The 22,254-nt window shown below is 46.7% G+C and overlaps 1 protein-coding gene across 21 annotated transcripts in view; it reads left to right on the forward strand.

Annotated features, from left to right (window-relative positions):
- The window catches only part of KCNMA1 (potassium calcium-activated channel subfamily M alpha 1), a 696,711-nt gene that overhangs the window by 24,071 nt on the left and 650,386 nt on the right, over window positions 1–22,254 (forward strand). The window contains exon 2 of one of the 21 annotated variants that reach the window (XM_054689913.1): window positions 20,051–20,240. The exons of 19 other annotated variants lie outside the window; for them this stretch is intronic. In XM_054689913.1, the coding sequence (XP_054545888.1) occupies window positions 20,199–20,240 (42 nt within the window). In that variant the 5' untranslated portion in view covers window positions 20,051–20,198. Of the gene's footprint in view, window positions 1–12,502; window positions 20,241–22,254 lie in introns of those variants that run through there. One more of the 21 variants, XM_054689912.1, reaches the window with a different exon arrangement.

Genomic DNA, 22,254 nt, shown 5'->3' on the forward strand with positions numbered 1-22,254 from the left:
CTTTCTCTGGAGCTGCGGCTCTCCACCTGCCCCTGGGTTCTGAAGAATAATTATTTTGTGCATCACATTCCTATTGCAATGGGAGGCAAAAAGGGGAGAAGAAAAGACATCGAGGGGAAGAGAGATGGACTAGACTCCTTGAGTCACATGGCCTGGGCTGTGTCTGGGTCTTTGGCCATAAACATGGATTGTGTGTATATTGTCTTTGGGGCTTGTGGGAGCAAGGCCAGGTGCTGGGCTCTGATGTGCTGTTTCCTCCATCCATTCTTGGAGTGGATTTGGACTGGGGTAGGCCCATGTATGGGAGCCAGGAGAAATAAGAAAGCCACCAGGGCTCCTGTCTCTTTCTTCCTTGTACCCTGTAGCTTTCATTGTGGAATTATTCAAATCACGTAAATAGGCAGATACATGTTTTACTGTTTTGTGGACCTTGGTCTTGCCTCCCAGATTAGATTATAAACTTCTCTGTCAGTTTGTAATCAGTGACTGGCTCTTCTCTTACCTTCTTCCTCTTGCCTACCGAGACTTGTCTGCGTGCACAGTAAACCATGCCAGCAATGCTTGCTGTGTGCAGTGATTTAGGGTCTTTGGTGAAGTTGTCTGTGGCTTGCCGTCGCAGGGACATCAAATTGGATTTAGTTGGAAGTCAATAGTTTCATCTCTAGATGTCTGAGTAAATGTTGACCTTAGAGAATAGCATAGGAGAGATTTGGAGAAAAATCAGAAGAGCTGATAACTTACTGCCAACTTGCTCTGTGCCAGGCCCAGAGTGAAGGGCTTTACCTATCTGCATCAGTTATGATGCCTTTTGACTGTGAATAACAGCGATGCTGAGTTTAATTTACTTAAACATGGATGGAACTTCATTGGCTCACAGAAAGGGTGTGTGACTTCAGTCAAGGTGTGACCCCGCACTCAATGATATCTTAAAAGATCGGGTTTCCTTATGTCTTTTCTATCTGCTTTCCTTATCATTGGCCTCATCCTGATGCTTTGCCTCTGAGATCCAAGGTGGCTGCCACATGCATATCCGGAGGGCACATGCATATCGTGTGACCGTGTTTTGCTCATGCTTGGCAGCATTCCTCCTGAGATTCACTCTGATTGGACTGACTGAGGCCAGGGGGTCTGGTCAATGTCTTCAGGTGGTCATGGAGCTGCAGGATTTGGGATGGGAGAACTTAGAGAGCCATCGTAGCCTCTCCAGGTCACAGGGGCCTGAGGAGAAGACACATGAATTATTCTCCTACAGAGCTGGAGGTCATATCTGTAATTGGGTTCACTGGGCTAAAGCCAAGGCCTGTGTGACTGGTTCCTTCTGGAGGCTCGAAGGGGAGAATCCATTTCCTTGCCTTTGCAGCTTCTAGTGGCCACCTGTGTTCCTTGTCAGTGACCTTCTCCTTCATCTTCAGAGTACATGGCTGCCATCTGTCGCCTCCACCCCCTTTCCTGCCTTCTCTTCTGGAGTCAGACCTCCCTTGGCCTCCCCTTGTAAAAACATTTAGGGTCCACCTGGTCCCTCCAGGATTGCCTCCCCTCCTTCACTCCATCACATCTGCAAAGCCCCTTTGCCATAAAAGGAGCATTCGCAGGTTCTGGGGAGAAGGTGGATATCATGGGGGCCCCGTTTCAGTCAACACTTACACAGTGTGTAAGTGGACAGTGTTTTTAAGGGAGCGTGAAGGTAGGAGAGTCAAAAAGCATGTCCAGTGGGACAGCAGCACCTTGAAAATAGGTCAAGAGGACCAGTCCTTCAGTGCCTGTCCCACGAGCAGTCTTTCCTCCTCCCCAGCCCCTTGAGTCTCCCCTTCTCACTGCTGGCCAAGGTGAGGTTGTTTCCTCAGAGACTCAGAAGCACCCCACTCACACCCTTTCCTGACTCCTGGCTCCTCTCCTGTCCTGCAGTTCTTCTGCCTAGTTTTCTTGCCTGATAATTCCCTCTAAGTATTTGTCAACCGGTTGACTAAAGAGGTATCCGAGCCCATGGTCGCATGCCTCTCTCTGCCTGCTGGGGTTAGGAGAGTGAGAACTCCAGGCTAGGTCAGGGTGATTTATTGGCGGCAGCCCCAGGGGAGGGAGACTTGAGCCAGGGCACTGTCCAGGGCCAGCTGCTGGTGGGGGCTTGGCTCACTGGGAGGGAGACTTCCTCACAGGTGCTTCCAGGTTGCACCAGATGAGTAAGATGCCTCTTTGCAAAGTTTGTTGTCAGCCCACTCCAAAAGAGTGCAGCCTTCACATCACCAAGGGAGACCTCATGAGGGCATGGTGCTGCCTGCTCAGCTCCCCTTATCTTGGGGTTCCCCAGGAAAGACTGAGAATAGGGGAGCCACCAGATACAAGTGTGTTTTCCTGGCTCTAGGGAGGGGTTTTCTAGCCTTGTGAGGCCTGCTGTTTTAGGCCTACGTCGTTGTATCAAAAGGTCCCGTTCCTTCCGTCCAGACAAGTAGAACTGGAGACCCTAAACTTAGAGATAGCCTGGCTTTTCGGCAGCTTCCCCTGCAAAGGAACCTGCAAGGGGACCAGGGCAGTGGAGCCTGGGGGAGGAAAGTGGTTCTGAGTGAAGGGAAGAAAGGGAAACATGCCCAGCCATGAGCATTTTAGCATGACTGGGCCTGTGGTGACTTAGTGGACATATCTAAGAGGCTGCGTGGTGTGTGGAGGAGTGTGGATTGAGTAGTTGTGTGACCTTGGACAAATTGCATATCCTCCATGAATCTCAGTTTTCTGTAAAATGGACACCCCCCCCCCCATAGAGTGTGCCAATGCAGTGCACTAAGTACATGGCATTTAGGAAGTACCTGCTACTTGTGAGCTTTTTCAGTTATTCTTAACCATGTGTTGGCAATCTGAGGGCCTGCAGAGCCTGGCCAGGGCCATGAAAAAGCTTTCCGGAAAAGGAGATGGTGCCTGCCCCATCCCCCCAGCCATGGCTGGAGTGTATGTGTGGGTGGTGCTTGGGGCTCTCACCCCTGGGACACCACAGGGGCCTATCCCAGAGATGACGGAAATCTGAATGCCTGGTGCCAGGAGGGCACTTAGCAGGGGACTGCAAGGCCTCTAGGCTCCTCCTAGCACTCCCTGACTGCCCATCACAAGCCTCTCCAGGAGCAGCTGAGAAAGAGGGAGGTGGGTCAAGCCTGTGTCTGGAGAAGACAGACTTGACTTCAAGAGCAGTGCTGTCACTTCAGAGTCGTGCACCTTCTCAGGGTCTCAGTTTCCCTCTGAGAGATGGGAATCATGCTGACTCGCTGGGGTGCATTTAGACTTAGCAAAGATGAAGGGCACCCCACCCAGAGTCCTTCTTGGCTCTTACCTGTATTATCCACTTGATCTCCTTCAAAGAGGGCATCTGGGGCCTCCCTGATGGCACGGGGGGTTAAAGGCACAGCACTATCAAGCTATCGCCAGCCACTGCAGCACAAGTTCAATCCCGGCCAGCCAAGGAGCTAAACCACATGGCGCAGCACACCTCTCCTGACTTACCTGCTGCTCCCCTCAGCAGCGTATTTCAATAGATCCGCCTGTTCTGCTCCCCACTCTGTACCTGGTGAATCTTCTTACACCCCCCCCCACACCTCTGGCTTACACCCCAGTTCTTGTATGCATAAATAAATAAATCTTTAAAAAAACAAACAAACAAAAAAGCGCAAAACAAAGACAGCATCTGGCCCTGCCCTGGCTGGTGGGAGCACTCAGGGGAGTGCCTCTTCTTCCAGGTGGTCTCCGAGAACCTTGTGCGCCTGAGCTGGGGCTGCAGCTGGGTGGGGTTTTGGGCGGGAGAGCCCTCCACACTTCATGGGCAGCCTGGCAGCTGGCTTCCTTGCCCCAGCCGTTGGGGTATCTGTTGTTAGAATTGTGGGGTTTTATGGCTATCCCTTTGCGCTCAGCCTTGAGGCTATTTTATGGGCCACAATGTTCTTGGAACTACACCTCAGACTTTTCCAGGCCTTTCAGATCTCCCTGGCTGCTGTGGGCCACAGTGGCATATGATGGGCACCCGACATGGCCGTGGAAGGACACGGCTGAGGGAGGCCTGAGGCAGTGACATCATGACCAGGCAGTGAAGTCAGAGAGAAGAGATGATTTTCTAGCTGCTCATCTCCGATGAGTGTCATCTGCTAATTTTTGAAAAGGAAGTTTCTGTGCTCCAGCAAAAAGTTAAATCACAAATGACCTGAAGTTAATTTGGTAACTTTGCAAAACTAATACATGCCATACTGCTAATTGTTTTTTTGAGGAGGCTTATTTTATTTTTTCAGTTCCTCTTTCCCTGTTCCTTCCTGTTCCTGACAAGTCAGGCTTTTCTGTATAGGTTTTACAAGAGATTCTTGGGTATCGGTTGTTAAAGGCCTGGTTCAGGGTCAGACAGGTTTTGGTTTGAGTCAGTTGCTTTGATTGTCACCTGGATGAACTGGAGGAGCTCTGTGAGCTCTTGCTTCTGGGGACCAGGAGAGGACAACATCCTGCCATGTGTGGGGGGGCAGCCCCAGGTAATGAAGAGTTGCCTGGCCCCCAGATGCCAGTGACTTCCCTGGGAGACATTGTCAGCGGGTCCCCAATAATACCTGCTATTTATTGCACACTTCTACATGTCAGGTACTTTTGTAAGAGCTTCAGAGTAACCCTGTGAGGTCTGCAGATGTTACTGCCCTCATTTTAGACAAAGTGAAGTGAGGTTAAATAACTTGTCCCTGGTCACACTGGTATGAAGTGGTAGAGCTTAGAGTGAATCCGGGCAACCTGACACAGGTCTACACTCATGGTCACTGAACTGTTTGCTCCTGAGGCTGTTTTGTCTCCAAGAGACTGTGCTTCTGTTTGAGGATCTGGCGGCTCTGGAGGGCTGTGGGGTAGGGGTGGGGAGGGGCTGCAGAAGGCCCCAGAGGGTGGCACATCTTGCTGCTTAATGGAGAGAATGTGATACATTGTGACAAAAATGAAAAATGCTGTAACAAATATATATAAAATAAAAAAAATAGAGGAGATGTGAGCTCACTCTTACTTATTTCCCTGGCATCACCCCCAAGCCCCACCTCTTGCCTCTATTCCCTAACACAGGTGAGGACCCCAGAGGGTGGTGGGGTCCATCACCAAATGGGGATCTGTCACCTCCCCCTCCTCTTGAACACAGAGGCTTGGACCCTGTTCTCCTGAAGGGACACAGCACTCGTTTGCATGTTTAGTTCAAGTCCCAGGCCACATTCTTGATTTGGGAAATTAGGAGGACGTTGATTTCAGCTTCATGGTGCATGGAAATATTTGCTCAGTCTAGGACTCCCTGCTGTCCCCTGTGGAAATCCACGCTGATGTGGTGGTGGAAGGGAAGGCAAGGAACATTAACGGAAGCCCAGAGCGAGGCTGGCCCTGCAGGGACTCCTGAGAACTCTGGCATCACAAATACCAGGGCCTGTTGCTTTATTTTTAGCAGTATACGGGGCCCCAAGGGCAACAGGGGGATGTGGGAATCCTATTTTTTGCTCTGTCTTGCTAATGGAACTTCTAGCAGTTTTTATGCCTGATTCATTTGCCTCAGAAGTTTGTGGTGTCTCCAATCCCAAACTGCACTTTTCCTCCGACACAGCATGGAGGGACAGATGATGGTGTCAACTGTCAGGCTTGCAGGCTCCCTTCCTACAGTTCCAGCGTCTTCAAGAGGAAGGTGGCGTGTCTCTCGTTGCTTATCTTTCTCTTCCTGGGCTTGGCCCACTTCTCTACCAGATGAATGAGTATTCCAGGGTTGTTTCTAGGCAAAGCTCTAAGAATGTTTCCATGTCTACTTGGGGTGCTTAGAACCCTTGAGGCCATGGAAGGGGTGAGGGTGGTCGCCTGGCAGGAGGGGCCTGCTGAGGGCTAGACATGTGCAAGGAGACATGGGGTGCTGGTCCCACTGCTGCAGAACCACTAGGAATGCCAGGGATGGGGGCCAGTGCATGCAAATGAATGGTGAAATGGGGGCCAGGGAAGCACCTCTTAACTGTTCCCTCATATTCTCCCTCATCCAAAAAAAATTTAAAAAAAAACTAACAGCTTTATTGAGCTATCATGCAGCACCATAGTTTTCCCTTTAAAAAATATATATTATATATGTATAATATATATTAAAATAGTTTATCTAATCACAGAGTTGTGTAACCACTACTACTAAAAATTCCATAACATTTGCATCACCCCTCAAAAAGACCCTTACCACCATAGCACGGGTGAACCATCATCATATTCCCTGTGCTCTTCTCTTTTGACCTCCCTTGCTCCCCTTCCTTGCTGTATGCCTCAGATCTATAGCCACCTTGCTAGTTTTGTCTCTTTCATGAGTTTCTGTTCATTTTCTCTAGAACTGTGGGGTCTATACCTGAGGGGAGAAACCAATTACTGTTCAGAAATGAACAATAGTGTTAGAAAAAAATAAAATAAATTAGATGTACAAGGAAAATAAAGCCCCTTTACTCTGAGCAGTCCTTCCCCAGTCCAAGCGACCTCCAGACTGTGTTTGATCTTTCTGATTGGCCTGGTCTGACCATTTCCCATCAGTGGGCTGGTGTATTATGTGACCTCTCTGACCTCCGTTTCCTGCTGCAGTACTGAGCTTCTGTCCTTTTCTCTGAGCGCTTTGATCTACAACAGACACACAAGTGATCAATCTCGAAAAGCTTGGATCACCAGGGCAACTGTCTCCCACAGCCCAAGCTTCAGTGCCCTGTCGAGATGGGAGCCCTGGGGTGTCTGCCTTCAAATTTTGTTGTTGAGCATTAGTGAATTTCGTGTGCCTTGAAGGTCGGAATACATTCAGAAGGCCCCTCCCAGCAAGTGGGGTGGTGAATGTGTAAAGGATGGCCCCATTCTCAATGCCCTTTGGTGTAGTATAGTATTGGCGGGAGAAGCAAGATTAGTTTGTTAGGTTTTTTTATGGATCTTCTTGTAAACAAAGAAATAAGGACTGATCAGAACCTAGGACTGCCTGTACCTAAACTTTAGCAATGTCTGAGTCAATCTGCTTTGGCCTTTGGTCCAAACAATTTGCTACATCTTTTGACCAGCTTGACCTTGGCCAAGTTCTTGAAGGCCACAAGGTTGCCTTGAGGTCCACATGGTTTCTGGTTGCGTCACTGGCAATTAAATTGGCCTCGATTGCTTGTCAGGGTCCATGGGAAGAGGAGGCACCATGGTGATGACCTCTGATGATAAACAGGCTATTGGAACTAGACTGTGGTCTCCAAAATGCCTTTTGTTTTGGAACCAAATACAGAAGCCACTTCACCCTGGGACTGGCAGGCAGGAGTATGCTACCTGTGGATATTTTGGTTGTTAGATTATGAAAGAAGAGCAAATGTGTACCAAGGGTATAAAGGTTATATGTGGGAGTGTTTTCTCCTGCTGGCTTTGCTTATGTTTGGTTTGCCAAATAATGCTTCCTCATTCATGTCACCCAACATTTATGGAATGCACATCACACACTAATCGGCATTACAGATTTAGATTTGAATGTAGCTTTTATTGTTTCTCCGCTCTAAGATGAAAATTTTAAGATTGGTCTTTTTTATTCTTGTGAGACTTTGTTTGGGTGGACATAATGATGGTCCTTTGTGTCCTTGGACTTGAGTATGTGGGTCCAGCTGTGGGACCTTGGGCAGAACCTTCTCATGTGAGCTTCAGTGACCTTCTCTGTCAAGTGCCTGTCTCCCAGAGGCAGGAAGCTTAGATGAGGTCATGTTTCTGAATATATATATATGTGTATATATATATATATATATTTTAAAGATTTATTTACTTATGCATACAAGAGCTGGGATACAGGCCAGAATGTGTGTGTGTGTGGGTGGTGAGAGGATTCACCAGAGACAGAGTGGGGAGCAGGACAGGTGAACTGACTGAAATACACTGCTGAGGGGCGCAGTGGGTGAGACAGGAGAGGTCTGCCACACCACGTGGGTAGCTCCCTGGAGGGCCGGGGGTCGAATTTGTGCTGCAGAGGCTGCGGATTGCTTCATAGTGTGGTGCTCCCTTGCGCCACCAGGGAGGCCCATGTTTCTGAATATATTTTGAAAAGGTGGAAAGGCCTGGCCATTAAAGCCATGCAGCCAGACCATCCTGTGAGTGAAGGGCCAAGGTGAATTCTCCTATGTTGCTAGATGAGGAAATTGCCTTTTCTCAACAGGAGGGATCTTTGACCATCTCAATCTAGAGAGAATCACTAAATGCCCATTATGTGGCTGTCCTGTGTCTGGCAGTTTAACAAGTGGTTTCAAGCCCCATGGCAGGGACAGAGAGGTGTATGGGGAGAGCAGAAGGGCTGCTACAGAGCTACTGGGCCCTTGTCACCTGTCGACTCTGCTACCTTGAACAGGTGTGTGTGTGTGTGTGTGTGTGTGTGTGTGTGTGTGTGTTTCACAGTAACTTCTCTGTGTTTCCTAATACTTAAAAGGGCCATTGTGAAGACAAGTGAGAAGTTTTATAGGATTTGGGAATGCTCAGTGGATTCTACTCCCTGCTAGTCCCTCCAGACCACTTCTGCCTCTTCCTCTTCCTACTTTTCCTTTTCTTTTTCCTTTTGATTGGCCTGTTACTGTCATTGTACAGATGAGAGTGTCATTTGAGCTCTTCATCTCAAGTAGAAAAATTCTCTGTAACAACATGTGGGGAGGGGCATTCCTGCTTCTGTTTAAATATGCCTAGGAGTGGAGAACTTACCATTTGCCCATTTTAAAATAGCTTCACGTGAATCTTAGAATGCACTGAGGTGAATGGTAAAGTATTTGCATTCACATGATGAGCTGTTCCTCTTGAGATATGATCAGCCCCTGCCCCACAGTATAAGCTTGGGATGATTTTTCATGACCAATGGGGTCCTAACCCGTAGAGATGGGCTGGTAGTGAGCTTTTTCTCTTGACTAGATGTCCCCTTTTATACAGGTGAAGGTCTGTGGCATTTTAGGGACTGGTTAGCATTTGGGATGGAGATGGGAGATTAGCCCAGGGATTTGTGGAGCCAAAGGAGGGAGGTGACCATCAGGAGAACTCTGAAAGCTGAGTGTTATTCTTAGTAAATAAACACGAGCCACACTCCCCTTTAAATTAAAGATACAACAGGAATGACCACTTTACTTCTCTCACTCAACGTTGAACTGTAAGTCCAATCCAGTGCTAGAAGACAAGACAAAGGCAAGAGAGACACAAGCAGTGAACAGTCATTATTTGCTGGTGACCTATCATCTGGCTAGAGGAAACCCTAGACTCTGAATCTATAAATTATTAGGAGCAATGGAGTGTTCAGCCAGATGGCCAAATATCAAGTACAAAAATACATGGCTTTGCAATAGGCCAACAGCAACTAATTGGAAAACAAGGTCGGGGGGAAACCAAAACTCCAAGTAGTGCAGGGTTTTGACATTTTTCCATGTGGCATCCAGGCAGTGGTTGTCTCCTAACTTCTATTTGTGTAGCAGATAAAGCACCATCACACACATCCAGCCCATTGGGGCATATGGAAATCTTTATTTTAATGTTTACCTGGGAAGACTCAGAGAAGTTAAAGTGACCTTGCCCAGGGTCACTCTGTGACTAGAAGGCAGAGCTGGGACTTGGCTTCCCAGGTCAGTGCTCCTTCCTCTTTGCTGCTTTCCATCTTCCTCCTTCAGATTTGACCGTCTCCAGCAGTTGTCTTGGCCTTGACAGCTTTGCAGGGCCTTCTCCAATAGCAGCAGGACTCAGTGGGAGTCCATAACCATTTATATTTTGGTAAGAATGTGCTCTCTGATTTCTTTCTTTTTTTTTTTTATAGAGGCATGTTTTATTTATTTATTTATTTGTTTGTTTTGTTTATACATGCACTGGGTACAGTCAGAAGCGCGGGAGGGTGAGAGAATTCACCAGAGCCAGAGCGGGGAGCAGAGCAGGCAGAAGGACCGAAGTACACTGCTGAGGGGAGCAGCGGGCGGCAGGAGAGGTATGCGTGCCATGTGGGACCCTCCTCTGGTGGCCGGGGAGCAGCTGGGGATCGAACCGGCGCTGCAGAGGCCGCGGGCAGGTTTGCAACCCAGCACTCTACTGCTGCGCCACCGGGGAGGCCCTGTGCTCTCTGATTTCTTTTATGAGCCACAACATGTCCTGCCTAGGACATGTACTTATGCCTGGGATGCTAGGGGAGGGGCTGGCCTCCTGAGGGTACCCAGCTGAGAAGGAGGGCTGGGGGAGGAAAGAGTCAAGTGGTCTTTGGTCAAGGTCATGGTCCCTCTTGGGTTCCCTTCCTGTTCATTGGGTTTGCTGGCCCTCTACTCTGCCTCCTTTTAGCATGGAATACTAATATGGAGGAAAAGTAGTCTTTCTTTCTTTGTCAACAGCTTTTTGCTGTCACACGCTTCTCTGAGCAGTGGTAAGAGCCTACTGTAGACTCTTCTCTAGGCACATGTCAAAAAGTGCAGAGGTGTTCCATTCATTCAGTAGGGGTCTCGCACTAAGATTTTCAGGAACTGCACTAGATACCGGGGAGTTGGCAGTGAACAAAAGACAAAAATATCTTCCTTGATGGAGACTTTAGGCCATAGGGTTAGAATGTCTCACAGTGAGTGGCTAAAATGCGGGCCAATGATAGGTGCTAAGGAGAAACATTGAACAGGAAGAAGCACCCCTTCCCATTTTTTTTTTTTGTAAATTTTAATGAGGAGGTTAGGGAAGAATTTACTGAGAAGGTGATTTTTATAGAGACCTAAAGTATATGTGGAAGAAAGCCATGTTGGTTCCTGGTGAGAAGCTTTGAGTCTGAGGGTAAGTGCAAAAGCCCTGTGGTAGAGTTATAGTTGTCAACTGGAGCAGAATGTATGACAGGAAAGAGGTAGGAAATGAAGTCACAGGAGAAGGGGGAAGGATTGGGGAGAGTAGATCGAGTAGGGAGGGCTGTGGGTGTTGTGGAGTGTTTAGTTGTGTAATGAAAGGGGATTTTTCTCTTATTTTTTCTCCCCCCCAACTTGCTTTTCCTATTTAATAGTACCTCTTGGACACCCATTCATGGCCACATGTAGTTAGAATGATTGCAAAAAAATACACGAGTACCACAATTGATTGAATCATTCTCTTTTCCTCCCAATATAAAAAAAATTAAAAAAATTCTTGAAGTAACAGGCTTATACAGGGTTCAGGCATACACCATTAAAAAATCAGTGTCTGTTTATACTGCATTACTTTGATTTGTTATTGTATTTTTTTATATTGTTTACAACGTTACATATGTGAATCATTCTCTTTTGATGGACTTTCAGGTTATTTCGTCCCCACTGTAGCAGTGTTGTAATAAATATCTTTGTATATGTTGCCTTCCATTCTGGCATATATATAGTCCATATATTCTATATGTTGGCGTGTGGATGGTGTTTCTAGGTCAAGGGGAGTATGTATCTTTACTTTTAATAGATATCTTAGGTTTCTCTCCAGAAAGGTTGTAGCTGCTTTTTATCATAGAAGTGTCACTAAGTCTCAGCTGGCTTTGTCCCTACTTGCTAAATCCTTACTTTGCAAAGGAGAAATCACTCCTACAAGAATGGACGGCTCTGGAATCCTTCACCTGGTGGGACAGTGTGTAGCCTTTTGGAGTGTGCTGCCGGAAACGATATCATTTGCTCTTTTTTTGGAGCTTGTCTTTGATGCTTGTGATATCAGGAGAGCCAGGAAGATGAAAACACAGCTGTTGCTGTGTTGTTCGCATTGTGGCTAATTTTCCACATGCTTAAAATAAGCACAACAGTGAGGAGCTACATGGACACAGATTCACACCTTGTCAAATATTGAAGCATGTTCCTGTGGCTCCTTAAGGACAAGGCTCCTTCTCTGTTCCTTCTTGTGAGCACGTGAATGCCAGGGGAATGACAGTGGGCATGCACTCACGTGGCCCCCTCCCCTATAACATTCCAGCGCCGGATCTCGCAAGCCCAGAGGAAGGCATCTCATCTGTTTAATAGCCATATGCATTTGTATGATTTGCACTGCTGGACATTTAGGCTGCTTCCCATCTGTTGCAATTCAAACAATGAAATGCCGTGCCGTGCCTGAGTCCTCTTGCACATTATGGAGTTATCATTGGGGTAGATTTCTAGAGGTTGAAATGCTGAATAGAAAAGGATTTGATTTTTACCTGTTGATAGATATTACCAAATTGACCTCCCTCTGAACAGGGACCAGTGTCTCCGATACCCAGGGGTAATGCAAGGGAGGACCTTTTCCCCAAATCCTCTGTAATGTAGGGTCTTTTTTTTTTTTTAAGATTTATTTATTTATTTATACAAGCACTGGGTAGAGTCAGAAGTACGGGCGGGTGAGAGAATTTCCAGAGCCAGAGCAGGGAACAGAACAGGCAGACTGACAAAATACACTGTTGAGGGGAGCAGCGGGTGAGACAGGAGAGGTCTGCGCGCCATGTGGGACCCTCGCCAGCTGCCGGGGATCGAACTGGCGCTGCCGAGGCTGAGGGCAGCTTCGCAGCCCAGCGCTCAACTGCCTGCGCCATCAGGGGACGCCCCAATGTAGGGTCTTATCATGCTTTTTGATTTTTGCCAATCTGATGCGTGAGATTGTTGTATATCATTCCGGCCTCATTTCGTATTTATTTCTCATGAGTAAGGTCGAACACCTGTTCCAAATGCTTGAAAACTGTTTCTGTTTTATGTTGGTGACCTGTATTTCAAATCATTTGCCCTTTTCTGTTTCCCTTGTGGATTATTAGTCCCTTATCTGGCCCCTTCCAGCATGGCCTGTCTGCGTTATATGGACACTTGACACTGGGATCAGATAACCGAACCTGCCTGGCTAGCTTGAGATTGAGCCACACGCTCCTTATTGTCAGAGTGAAAACCTAGGTGCAAGAGGAAAGGAGGTGAGTCTTGACAACAAACTACAGATCACCGTTGCTCTTTGGCAAGTGCATTGTAGGGAATGTTCCTCAGATAGGTTAATGCAGATAGAATTGAGACCTGTTGGACCCTGGAGTCCATTAGCTCAGGGATATCTTTTGTATGGTCTCATTTTTATCCCTTACTGATTTGAGGACATACGAGGAAATTTGGCTGTTTGCTACAGCCAAGTGGATTTGAAGCCCCTCTATGGGAGTTTTCTAAGCAATGACCCTACTGGGTCATCTGCTAGTCCAGGCCTCCCAACTTCAGCAATTTAACACAACCAATGGGCATCTTCACCTCCGTGACTAATGTGGGTGCTCCTGATGGGCAGACCCTCAAGTTTCCTGTCAGGGATGCAGGCTTCTTTTGTCTGTGTCTCTCCCTTATTCAGTCCCCAGAGCCCTCCACTGGGTTCTGGGTCCTCAGCCAGCAGAGGGGAAACGAGACAAGAGGATTATTTATGGTAGGGTTTCATGGGTCAGATGCTTCACTGGCCAGAACTCAGTCTGAGGCTAGGTGTTGGGGACCAGAGCGTGTCCCGGGTGGTCTGTCCTGACCCCAGTGCTTGAAGTGCTTGTTCTTTTAGTGTGGGACTTGTAAGTTCTCAAAGAACTTACTGCTTTTCTAAAGTGTGCTCTCTTTGCATCCATTGAGAGCTCTGTGAAGGACATAAGGTAAATGTTTTTAACTCCTATTTGGAGTCAAGGAGGCGGCAGCCCAGGGAGGTGAGGTCCCACACAGGTGAGGCACTTAGATGTGGTCACAGGTGCAGGCAGAGCAGGTGCAGGAACGAAGCTCTCACCTGGCTGTCCTTTCCAAATGACTCAAGAGCAGTCACCCACTCTGGGCAAGCCCGGCAAGCCCACCCCTGCCCACTGTCTGGCACGGAGACTGTAGGGGCTGGCCACAGTGTGTCCTCTACCCTTGTGTGTGATGACCAGGAAGGTGTCTCTTGCCTTTTGTAAATAGCAGCCAAGTGACAAAGGGTGACAGTACTGCTACTAGTAGGAACACCTCGTAGACTTGGCAAAGTCTCCTTCGTAGGACAGAATCACCGTAAAACTAGCCCCTTTAGTGGTACTGTCCCTCACCTTGACTTTGACCATCACCTTTTCCATATAATTTGCATGGTACACTGCCATTGAAATTGAGGCTCTCTGCTTCACACTTCCACTCCTTTTATTTAATTATTTTAAAACATCTGATGCTGCAGTGAGATCAACATGCGAGCTGTGAAATCTCATCTGTTCTATTTTGAGCAGCAGGGAAACAAATGTGGGATACTGTTGACTCCCCTCTGGGTAAGGAATGTGCCTCCAAGAGCCCATTGAATGGACGGAACCAAGACCGCTCTGGGCACACTTTGGATGCCTCCTCTTTCAGGGTGGACACCTGGGTTTCTTGCAGTGCAGATTCGTTGAACTAACCTACAGAGATAGAATATTAGGTGGTTGTGTGGATTGTCATGGTAGCAAAGAAGCACCAGGCACCAGAATGAAGACGAGGCATCAAAAGTCACTCCTAACTGAATGGTTGCTGAATGTGGTTTTCTTATCTGTGCAAAAGATAACAATTCTTAGAAGGCTCACACAAAATAATGTGTATAAAGAAGTGCTTTGTAAATGAAAAGCCCTCTGCAATGTACTTAATGTATTAATAGTAACAATTGTCATTTGCATCCTGGTGATTCACTCGAAATAGGAGACCATTGCTGCTACCATCACTACCCCACATTGTACATCAAAGCTGCAATTATCATGTGTAATTTCACTTGATACTAAATGATCATGGAATGTTAGGACTGGAAAGAGTCTTGGGGCTTAATTAATCCAACCATGTTACTTTGTAGAGGTGAAACTGAGACCTGGAGGGGGGAGATTTGTCTGAGATTTCTAGACCCAGGGTGTCAGTTCTGCAAAGTGGGCTGTCTGTTTTTTGGGTTATGCTGTCCTGTCCTTCTGAAGAGTCTAAACACTGAGAGCTTTGGGTGGGACATTTATCCCTAGTCATTAGGTGGAGTTGTAACTCTGACTCACATCTGCTTGCTCACACTGACCCCCACTCTGGCCTTCACTGCTCAAAACTCTGGGAAAACTTGGACAGGTCTTGGGGTGATGCTCAGAGCAATGGGTACAGGGTCCAATAGAGAAGTTAATGGGAGATGAAGTGGTTTGCTGGCAAGAAAAGGAGATCAGGGCAGTTGCAAAGCAGGGCGCAGACTGCCCATGCCCTGGTCATTGTCGGATCCTACCCCCTGTGCATTCTCTGACTGTCCTCTCAGGGGGTGCCAGACTCCAGAGACCACCCACCCACCTCAGCGAGAAGACTGAGGGTGCCTGGCAATGCTTTACAGAGGGCAGTCTTAATCTAGATGGAAGCCAGGGTTGAAGTCCTGGCAAGACTGAGTTTAGCGTCATATTTATTGCAAACCCTCTGACGGGCCCTTTTACACCTCGAGGCCTTGCTCACATGTCACCTGCTACATGGGGCCTATGGGAATTCCTTATTTGAACTTGAGTCTTGAATACCCCATGCCCCCCAACACACACACACACACACACACACATACACGTGCGCACACACACACACACACGTACATTGACCTATGTTTCTGGATAGGATTCCAGAAATTATTATAGAGGTTTCTTCCTTACTTTTGGCCCAGCTTCCCCTACCATTCATGTCTTCTCTAACCATAGAGTGGGGCTGGAACCCCAGAAGTGAATGGTGGGATAACACTGTTCATGAAACCATGACCTTTCAATGTTACACGTGGCTCCTAATATTCTCTTTCTTTTCCAGGATCCAGCTCAGATCCACACTGCATTAGCCCATCATGGGTCTCCTTCATCTGTGACAAGACTTTGTCTTTCATGACTGACATTCGCGAGGAGCACTGTTTAGTTGTTTTTGTAGAATATCCTCAAATTTGTGTTTGTCTGTTGTTTTCTTATAGCTTATACAGACTGATTTTATTTAGTGCTTACTGAGTGTTTCCTGGAACTGCATCACTGGCTCCCTCAGAGCAAGCATACTCATCTGTCTGGTTTACTCCAACCCCTTCTAGGAGACTGCCTGGCACACAAGCTCAGTCAGTTTTTGCCAAGTGTACAGATGCATGAGAGATCCTGACCTGACCTGACCTGAAGTGAGAGACGCACAGAGCAGCAGGGCACTGCTGTTGCCTGGGTGGGGTCCGGTTGGGTGTGCCCTGAAGCCCCTCCCCACACTCAGACTCTGTATAACCCATTGGAATGTGATGCATCAGCTCCAGTTCATGAAATTCCACAGGTATTAGCTTTCCATGGAAAGCCCAGGGTGCTGGACTAGGTGGGGGTTTTGCTGGGCACCTGGGATGCAAGCACTGAAAATGAATTTACATTCCCTGTGGATCAAGGGCCCAGGGAAAGGCCCAGGGAGAGCCAGTGGCTGTGCTGTGAGAGTGTTCTAGAATTTGGAGCCTAGATCGGCAGCTCCCAAACTCCAGCCTGCTTCAGAGTCACCTAGTAGACTTTGTTTAAACACAGATTGTTGGGTCTCATAGCAGTTTCCATTCACCTGGTCTGGGATGGGACCCAAGAGCTGGCATTTTGAGCTGCTTTCCAGTTGGTACTGATGCTGCTAATCTTGTGACCCCACTTTGAGAACCACTGCTCTATACGTTCAGTGGAGAAACAGGTTGCTGGTAATTTGCAAGAGCCAGGAAGGCTTCATGGAGGAGGAGGCTAGGTTTGAATGGGTAGGATTTACACAACTGGGGGTGGGTCTTGAATCATGCATAGCTGTCTTTCTGGTGTTACATGCAGTCTCTGCTTTTGTCATCTTGACCTATGATCTCACTGCGGCCATGTCCAGCCACCATGGTACCATGAGCAGTCTTGGCTGAGAGAATCTGAGCCCCTTAAAGAGGAGGCTGACTAACTCTTTGATGGGAGTTGACCTTGGCTGGCTAGGTCGAAGTCACTCTGAGGCCTGGACGAGTCTTGCATTGTACAGGCTGTCTAAACGTGTTTATTTGCCTGGGCCTCGCTTGCCGAATGCTGGCATTGTTTGAGGTGTCGCTGTTGGGCTTCGTGGCTCTATTTCTGTTTTCCCGTCTGGCACCAGCTCAGTGGGGGCAGATGAGGTGTGTGGCCACCCTTGCTTTCTTCCTGGCTCCATGTTCTTCTTGAGGCCAGTACTTGGGTAAAGAAGCACATTTGAGTTTCATAGAGTTATCTGCCATGGAAGCAGATGGGGCTCTTTCCGGAGAGTGAAATTTTGTGGAGGAAGAAAATGTTTAGGAAGGTAAAGAATGAAATGTTTGGACTTAGCATGACTACTGGTGGTAGAAATGTTTACGTGTGTGTATGTATGTCTGTGTGTGTTTAAGCTTCCAAAATCATTTAGGAATTTTTACTCCTTTAAGTGATACTAAAAAATCAGATACGAGGGGAAGCACCAGGAAGCTTAGGAGAAGCCGCGTTGTTTGCACAGTTGGAAGACTCTGGGCAGGAAGGCAGCATGGTGTCCAAACCCTAGTTTTGGAACAAGAGGAATACTGGTGTGCCTCTGGTTCTGCCCTGACATTTTAACTGAGACCTAGAAAAACTAAGTGACTTGCTCGCTCACATGTCACCTCAACTATTCCTGGCCAAGCCACATTGCTCTTTCTTTCCTTTGTGCTTCAAAATTGTTTGTTTATAATGTACCTTTCTGATTTTATTAAGAATGGGTTTGTTTTAACCATTAGATCAGGGATCAGCAAATTATAACTGCAGGTCTAGTCTGGCCCTCTGACTGGTTTTGTAAATAAAGTTTTATTGGAACACAGCCATACCCATTTGTTGATGTATTGTCCAAGGCTGTCTTTGCAGGTTGAGTTGGTGCTGTAAAGAGAGAGTGGCCTGCACAGCTTAAGATTTTGACTGTCTGGACCTTTTTGTCAACTCTTGCACTAGATGGAGAGCTTCTTGAGGGCCAAAATGAGTTTCTTTTTCTTATCTTCTGTTTCTTGCTCATAACAGATGCTCAGTAAATATATTAGTTGGAAATGCAGTGGTTTGATGTGTTTTGTCTGTCAGATTGAGTGTGCAGGGCTGCAGCCTGTTCTCCAGGTTTTTATTCATGGTTGGACCACTCTGTGCCCCAGTTTTGTCTCTTTAGAAAGCAGATAATATTGTTTGCCTTGCTCAGTTCATCGATCTGTGGTGAGGATAGAACAGGATATTAAAATATCTCACTAGAACTGTGGTTTCAGCTTTGGGTCTTCCTGACGAATTTCACCCAGCTTATCGCTGGGTTAGACACTCTCTTGCTTCCTTGCCATCAGCTTTTCAGTGGCTGCCTTTTGCCTCTAGGCTAAAGTACCCACCATCTGTCATACATTACCTTTCTTACCTCAACCTGGGCCTGTCTTGATCTTTCATTCCTCCATTGCAATCCAGAATCTTCTGCATTATTCCCTTACTTATCTATTGCACCTTTGCCTAGGACTCCACCCCACCATCCCTCTTTCTGCTTCTCTGGTGTCTGTCCCTTGCATGCTCCTCTTATGTCTGACCTTGCTGGAGTTCTTTGACATTGGCCAACATGAGTGACTATCTCATGTTTTTTTCTTGTAATTTTTAAATCCTTACGGGTGCTTGTTAAAAATGAGACTTCAGATTTATGGGAATGGAGTCCCCATTGGTGAGATCCAGGCCTCTTTGTTTTGTTTTTTAACAAGCTCCTAGTATGGTTGTGATCGAAGTTGGAGGAACACTAAGTTAATGTAGAGTGCTTTGTAGTGGTATTCATCTTTTTTATGGGACTCTTCAAATAAACGAGACACATCTTGAGGGCAGATCCGGGTCTCTCCCTCTCCTCCCCACCACCACCCCAGAGTAGCACATATATGTGGAGATAGGGTTGTGAGATGATTTGTCAGTGAGATTATCTCTTGCATCAGCCTGACATCTGGAGGTGCTCAATAAATATTTGCTTGTTGATTGATACAAGATGATAAAAGGGCTCTGGAAAGCAAGGCAGCCCTGCCAAGTAGGGAATTATTGTCAGGAGCAGGAACACCTTGTGCTTTTTATGGGTTCTGCTAAAGTCCTTAAGCTCTGGACTCTAGGCAGCCCAGATAGAGAAAGTCGCCCACCCCTGAGAAACAGTCACCAGACGGAATCCCGTGTGCTTCTCTAGCCCTGTTCTCTCTCCATCTCCCCAGTCTTCTGCCAAAAGGATCCTCCCTCTGCTTGGGCTTATCACAATAATGCAAAGCCATAGAAGTGCATGTTGATGGGTGAAGTTTGTTTGAACACTTAAGATTGTAGAAGAGGGTTTAGCTTGTGTAATGAGTTTTGCTTTCCCATTAAAAATACTCGAAGAGAAGTGCAAATGTTTCATCTCTGCCCAGTGGGTTATGCTGCCTGTTTATACAAGCCTGTACCCTGCAGCCTCAGAAAAGACTTCTTGATTTCTTCAGGGCATGACTGTACAACCTTGGTGTTGAGTCTCCAAGCAGACACAGTAATGAGGCCTCATGTCTCCTTTCCAGTTACGCAACAGCAAAGTTATATTTCAGAAAAAATAATTTCAAATGGTGTTCTGTTTAGAACATGAAGATGCTGTCATTTTATTGCGCAGAGACCACCCATCAAGGTTGTAAACCTGGGTCCCAGTCAGGGCTCTCTCTGGAATAGAAAATTCTCTGTCTGTAATGGAAAGAGATAAAACAATAAAAGCAGGTAAAATGAAATAAATTCAGAGCTGAGAGTCACTAGTGAAGGCCAGTTTAGGAGAAGACTCTGTACTTAGAAATTTACAGTCATCTAAGCATGTGTGTGAACAGAGGCTTTGGCAAATATGAATTCTGCTGGCTTCATATAAAACCTTTCTTCCATTGTTTCACTGTCAGTGTGTTTTATGTAGGGAAAAAAAATGTAGGTCTTAGAATTTATTCTCTTCTTCCTTCATGATTTTCTTCCATTAATATTAGACTTAATTATTCCAATTTATTATACTGGAGACTTACTGCTTCATTTAAAAAGTTGAATGGATTATTAGCTTCTTAATAAACAATAGCATTTACTATCTACTGATGAGGACTCAAATCAGTTAATTTATTACTGCATGTCTGTTTTATTGACGAAATGGAACAAAAACTATTACCTACCAGAAACTGAACTTGTTGACGATGTTCCTAGGAATGTGGACATTGAAGGTGGCCTGTGTGAGGTCCTGGCTGTGAAGTCATATGGAGCAGAAGATGTGAGGCTTTTTATTTGGTGACTCAGGAAGCCTGTAAGCCTCTTTAGAAGACTTGGCATCTAAGCTCATCCTTCGAGAATATGCATGTTGTCAACAGATGAAAGAGGTGAAGGAAACATTAAAAAGGTGATAATGTGCGGGCGTGTTCAAAGCAGGTGAATGGATATTTTTTTGAGACACTACTAGTTATGTGGAACTCCAGTCTAGTGAAAGAAATCAACTAATGGCTTGGTACACAGTCAAGTAATATTTCTTTGCTTATCTTCACTAATGCAGTCATTTTTGAGCACACGCATGTTTACTTCAGCTGCGTTGGTTCACTTCATCGTGACGACAACCTGATGAAGTAGGACTGCAGTTGTGGTCAGACTGTAGAAGAGGAAGTAGAGACATTTACTGTTAAGTGTCTTGCTTTGAGTTCACACACTGTGTGTCACAGAGCAGAGACTCCCAGCTGCCAGTCTGATGCTGGAGCTTGTGATCCTGATGAAGGTGTCGTGTGCTGCCAGGATTCATTTTCTCTGCTCACTTCCCCCAGCAGAGTGTGAGCTTGAGAGCAGGGGTGTGCATCACCCCTTTCAGTCCTTCATCATCCAGAAAACCATCTCTGTGGGATCTCAGCTCAGTTTGTGTGTGTTGAACACAAAAGATTTACTGTGGAGATTTCAAGTTTGAAGGGGGAACTCAGAAGGTCAAGGAGGGCATTTCAGAGTGTGAGAACGCCAGCAGAGAGCTGGGTGGGTGAGAGGAGTGTGCCAGCAATGAAGGACCCTGATAATCCCTTGGGCAGGAGGGGGTGGTGCATATAGGGAGCTGGAGATGGCCCTGGGGAAGGGAGGTAGAAGCCATCTTGTGGGGGCCATAGTCCCCGATAGTGCTGGCCTCTGTGACCTCTCAGGGTTGAAGGACTGGGTCAAACTTCTGACTTGTGAGGTGATATTAGATGACTAGGCCTTCTCCCAATTTCCCTTGTGGGAATGTCTGTCAGAGATAGTGTGTGGGACTGAATGACCAGGGAGCACTATGTTGGTTAAAAGCATTTATTGATCAACTTAAATGTACTGCATTCTGTGACTAGAGAGACAATAAGGATTTCTCACAGGCAAATGCTCTTATCTGTGGGTTCACCTGTTGGTTCTCATCACTGGGGGAAAACTAGGTGGGTGCTGAGGATCAAGGCCCCACCCAGGACATTCAGGGCTGGGTGTAGGGATATAAAAGAACCTGCACTTGTTCTGACCGTGTTTCTCTGACTGAGTGACTGGCTGGCAGGGCACCCAAATCCTGCTCTCTGCATGTTTGTAACTGAGTTAAGCAATTGAAAAAAACAACAAATGGTCACCAAATCAGGCCCTGGTAAAGCATGACATAGGAAGGAGGAACACAAGCTATTAGCTTATTCCACAAATCCAGCTTCTCCAATCTCTGTGTCACTTATGAATGAGATGTTAATTACTTTTCAGAAATGGGACAATTCCTCTTAAATGGCAGAAGGATGACACCTCCTTAGCGTCTCCTATCTGTCCTTGGTCAGGACTTCAGGTTGGAGACCATGACCTTTAGGAAGTGGGGTTGCACATGCTGGCCTTTCCTGTTAAGCCCCTGGGAGGCTAGACTTGGGTGGTGGGTGACAGACTGGGCCATCTCTGGAATATTCTCAAGGCTACATGGAGCCAATGCCTGGTGCCCTCCCCATTTCTCCTACCACAAAGACGAGGACATTCCTCCAAGACCCAAGATTAACCTTGATCTTGCTCTACTGGTGTAGAGTTCATTCCTTGATCAGAGAAGAATGGGCCAGTTTCCCTTAAGGATGGACTTTTATTATGAAGCTTATTATGAAGTTTGTATTCCTTCAGAGCTTAGACAATTATAGCAGCATGGACTCCAAAACCAAACATTTTATAATCATTTCTTCTTGGTATTAGACTCTCTTGGTGTTAGACTCGTGCTGATAGATACCACCTTCTGAACTGGTGTTCCTTTGTGGGAAAGAGTATCTGCTCTCAAGTCTATTTACCAGGATGTAGATTCCAGTGGCCATTTGTGTTCCCAGTTATCTTTCTGTGAAACTGAACCAGTGATGCATTGATTTGATTTTGGGTAATCTTCAGCTCCTCAGCATGCAGTCAGCTGCGGG

The sequence above is a fragment of the Talpa occidentalis genome, unplaced genomic scaffold (genome assembly GCF_014898055.3).
Source record: "Talpa occidentalis isolate TD23 unplaced genomic scaffold, MPIMG_talOcc4v2.1 talOcc4.8, whole genome shotgun sequence".
Taxonomy (NCBI): domain Eukaryota; kingdom Metazoa; phylum Chordata; class Mammalia; order Eulipotyphla; family Talpidae; genus Talpa; species Talpa occidentalis.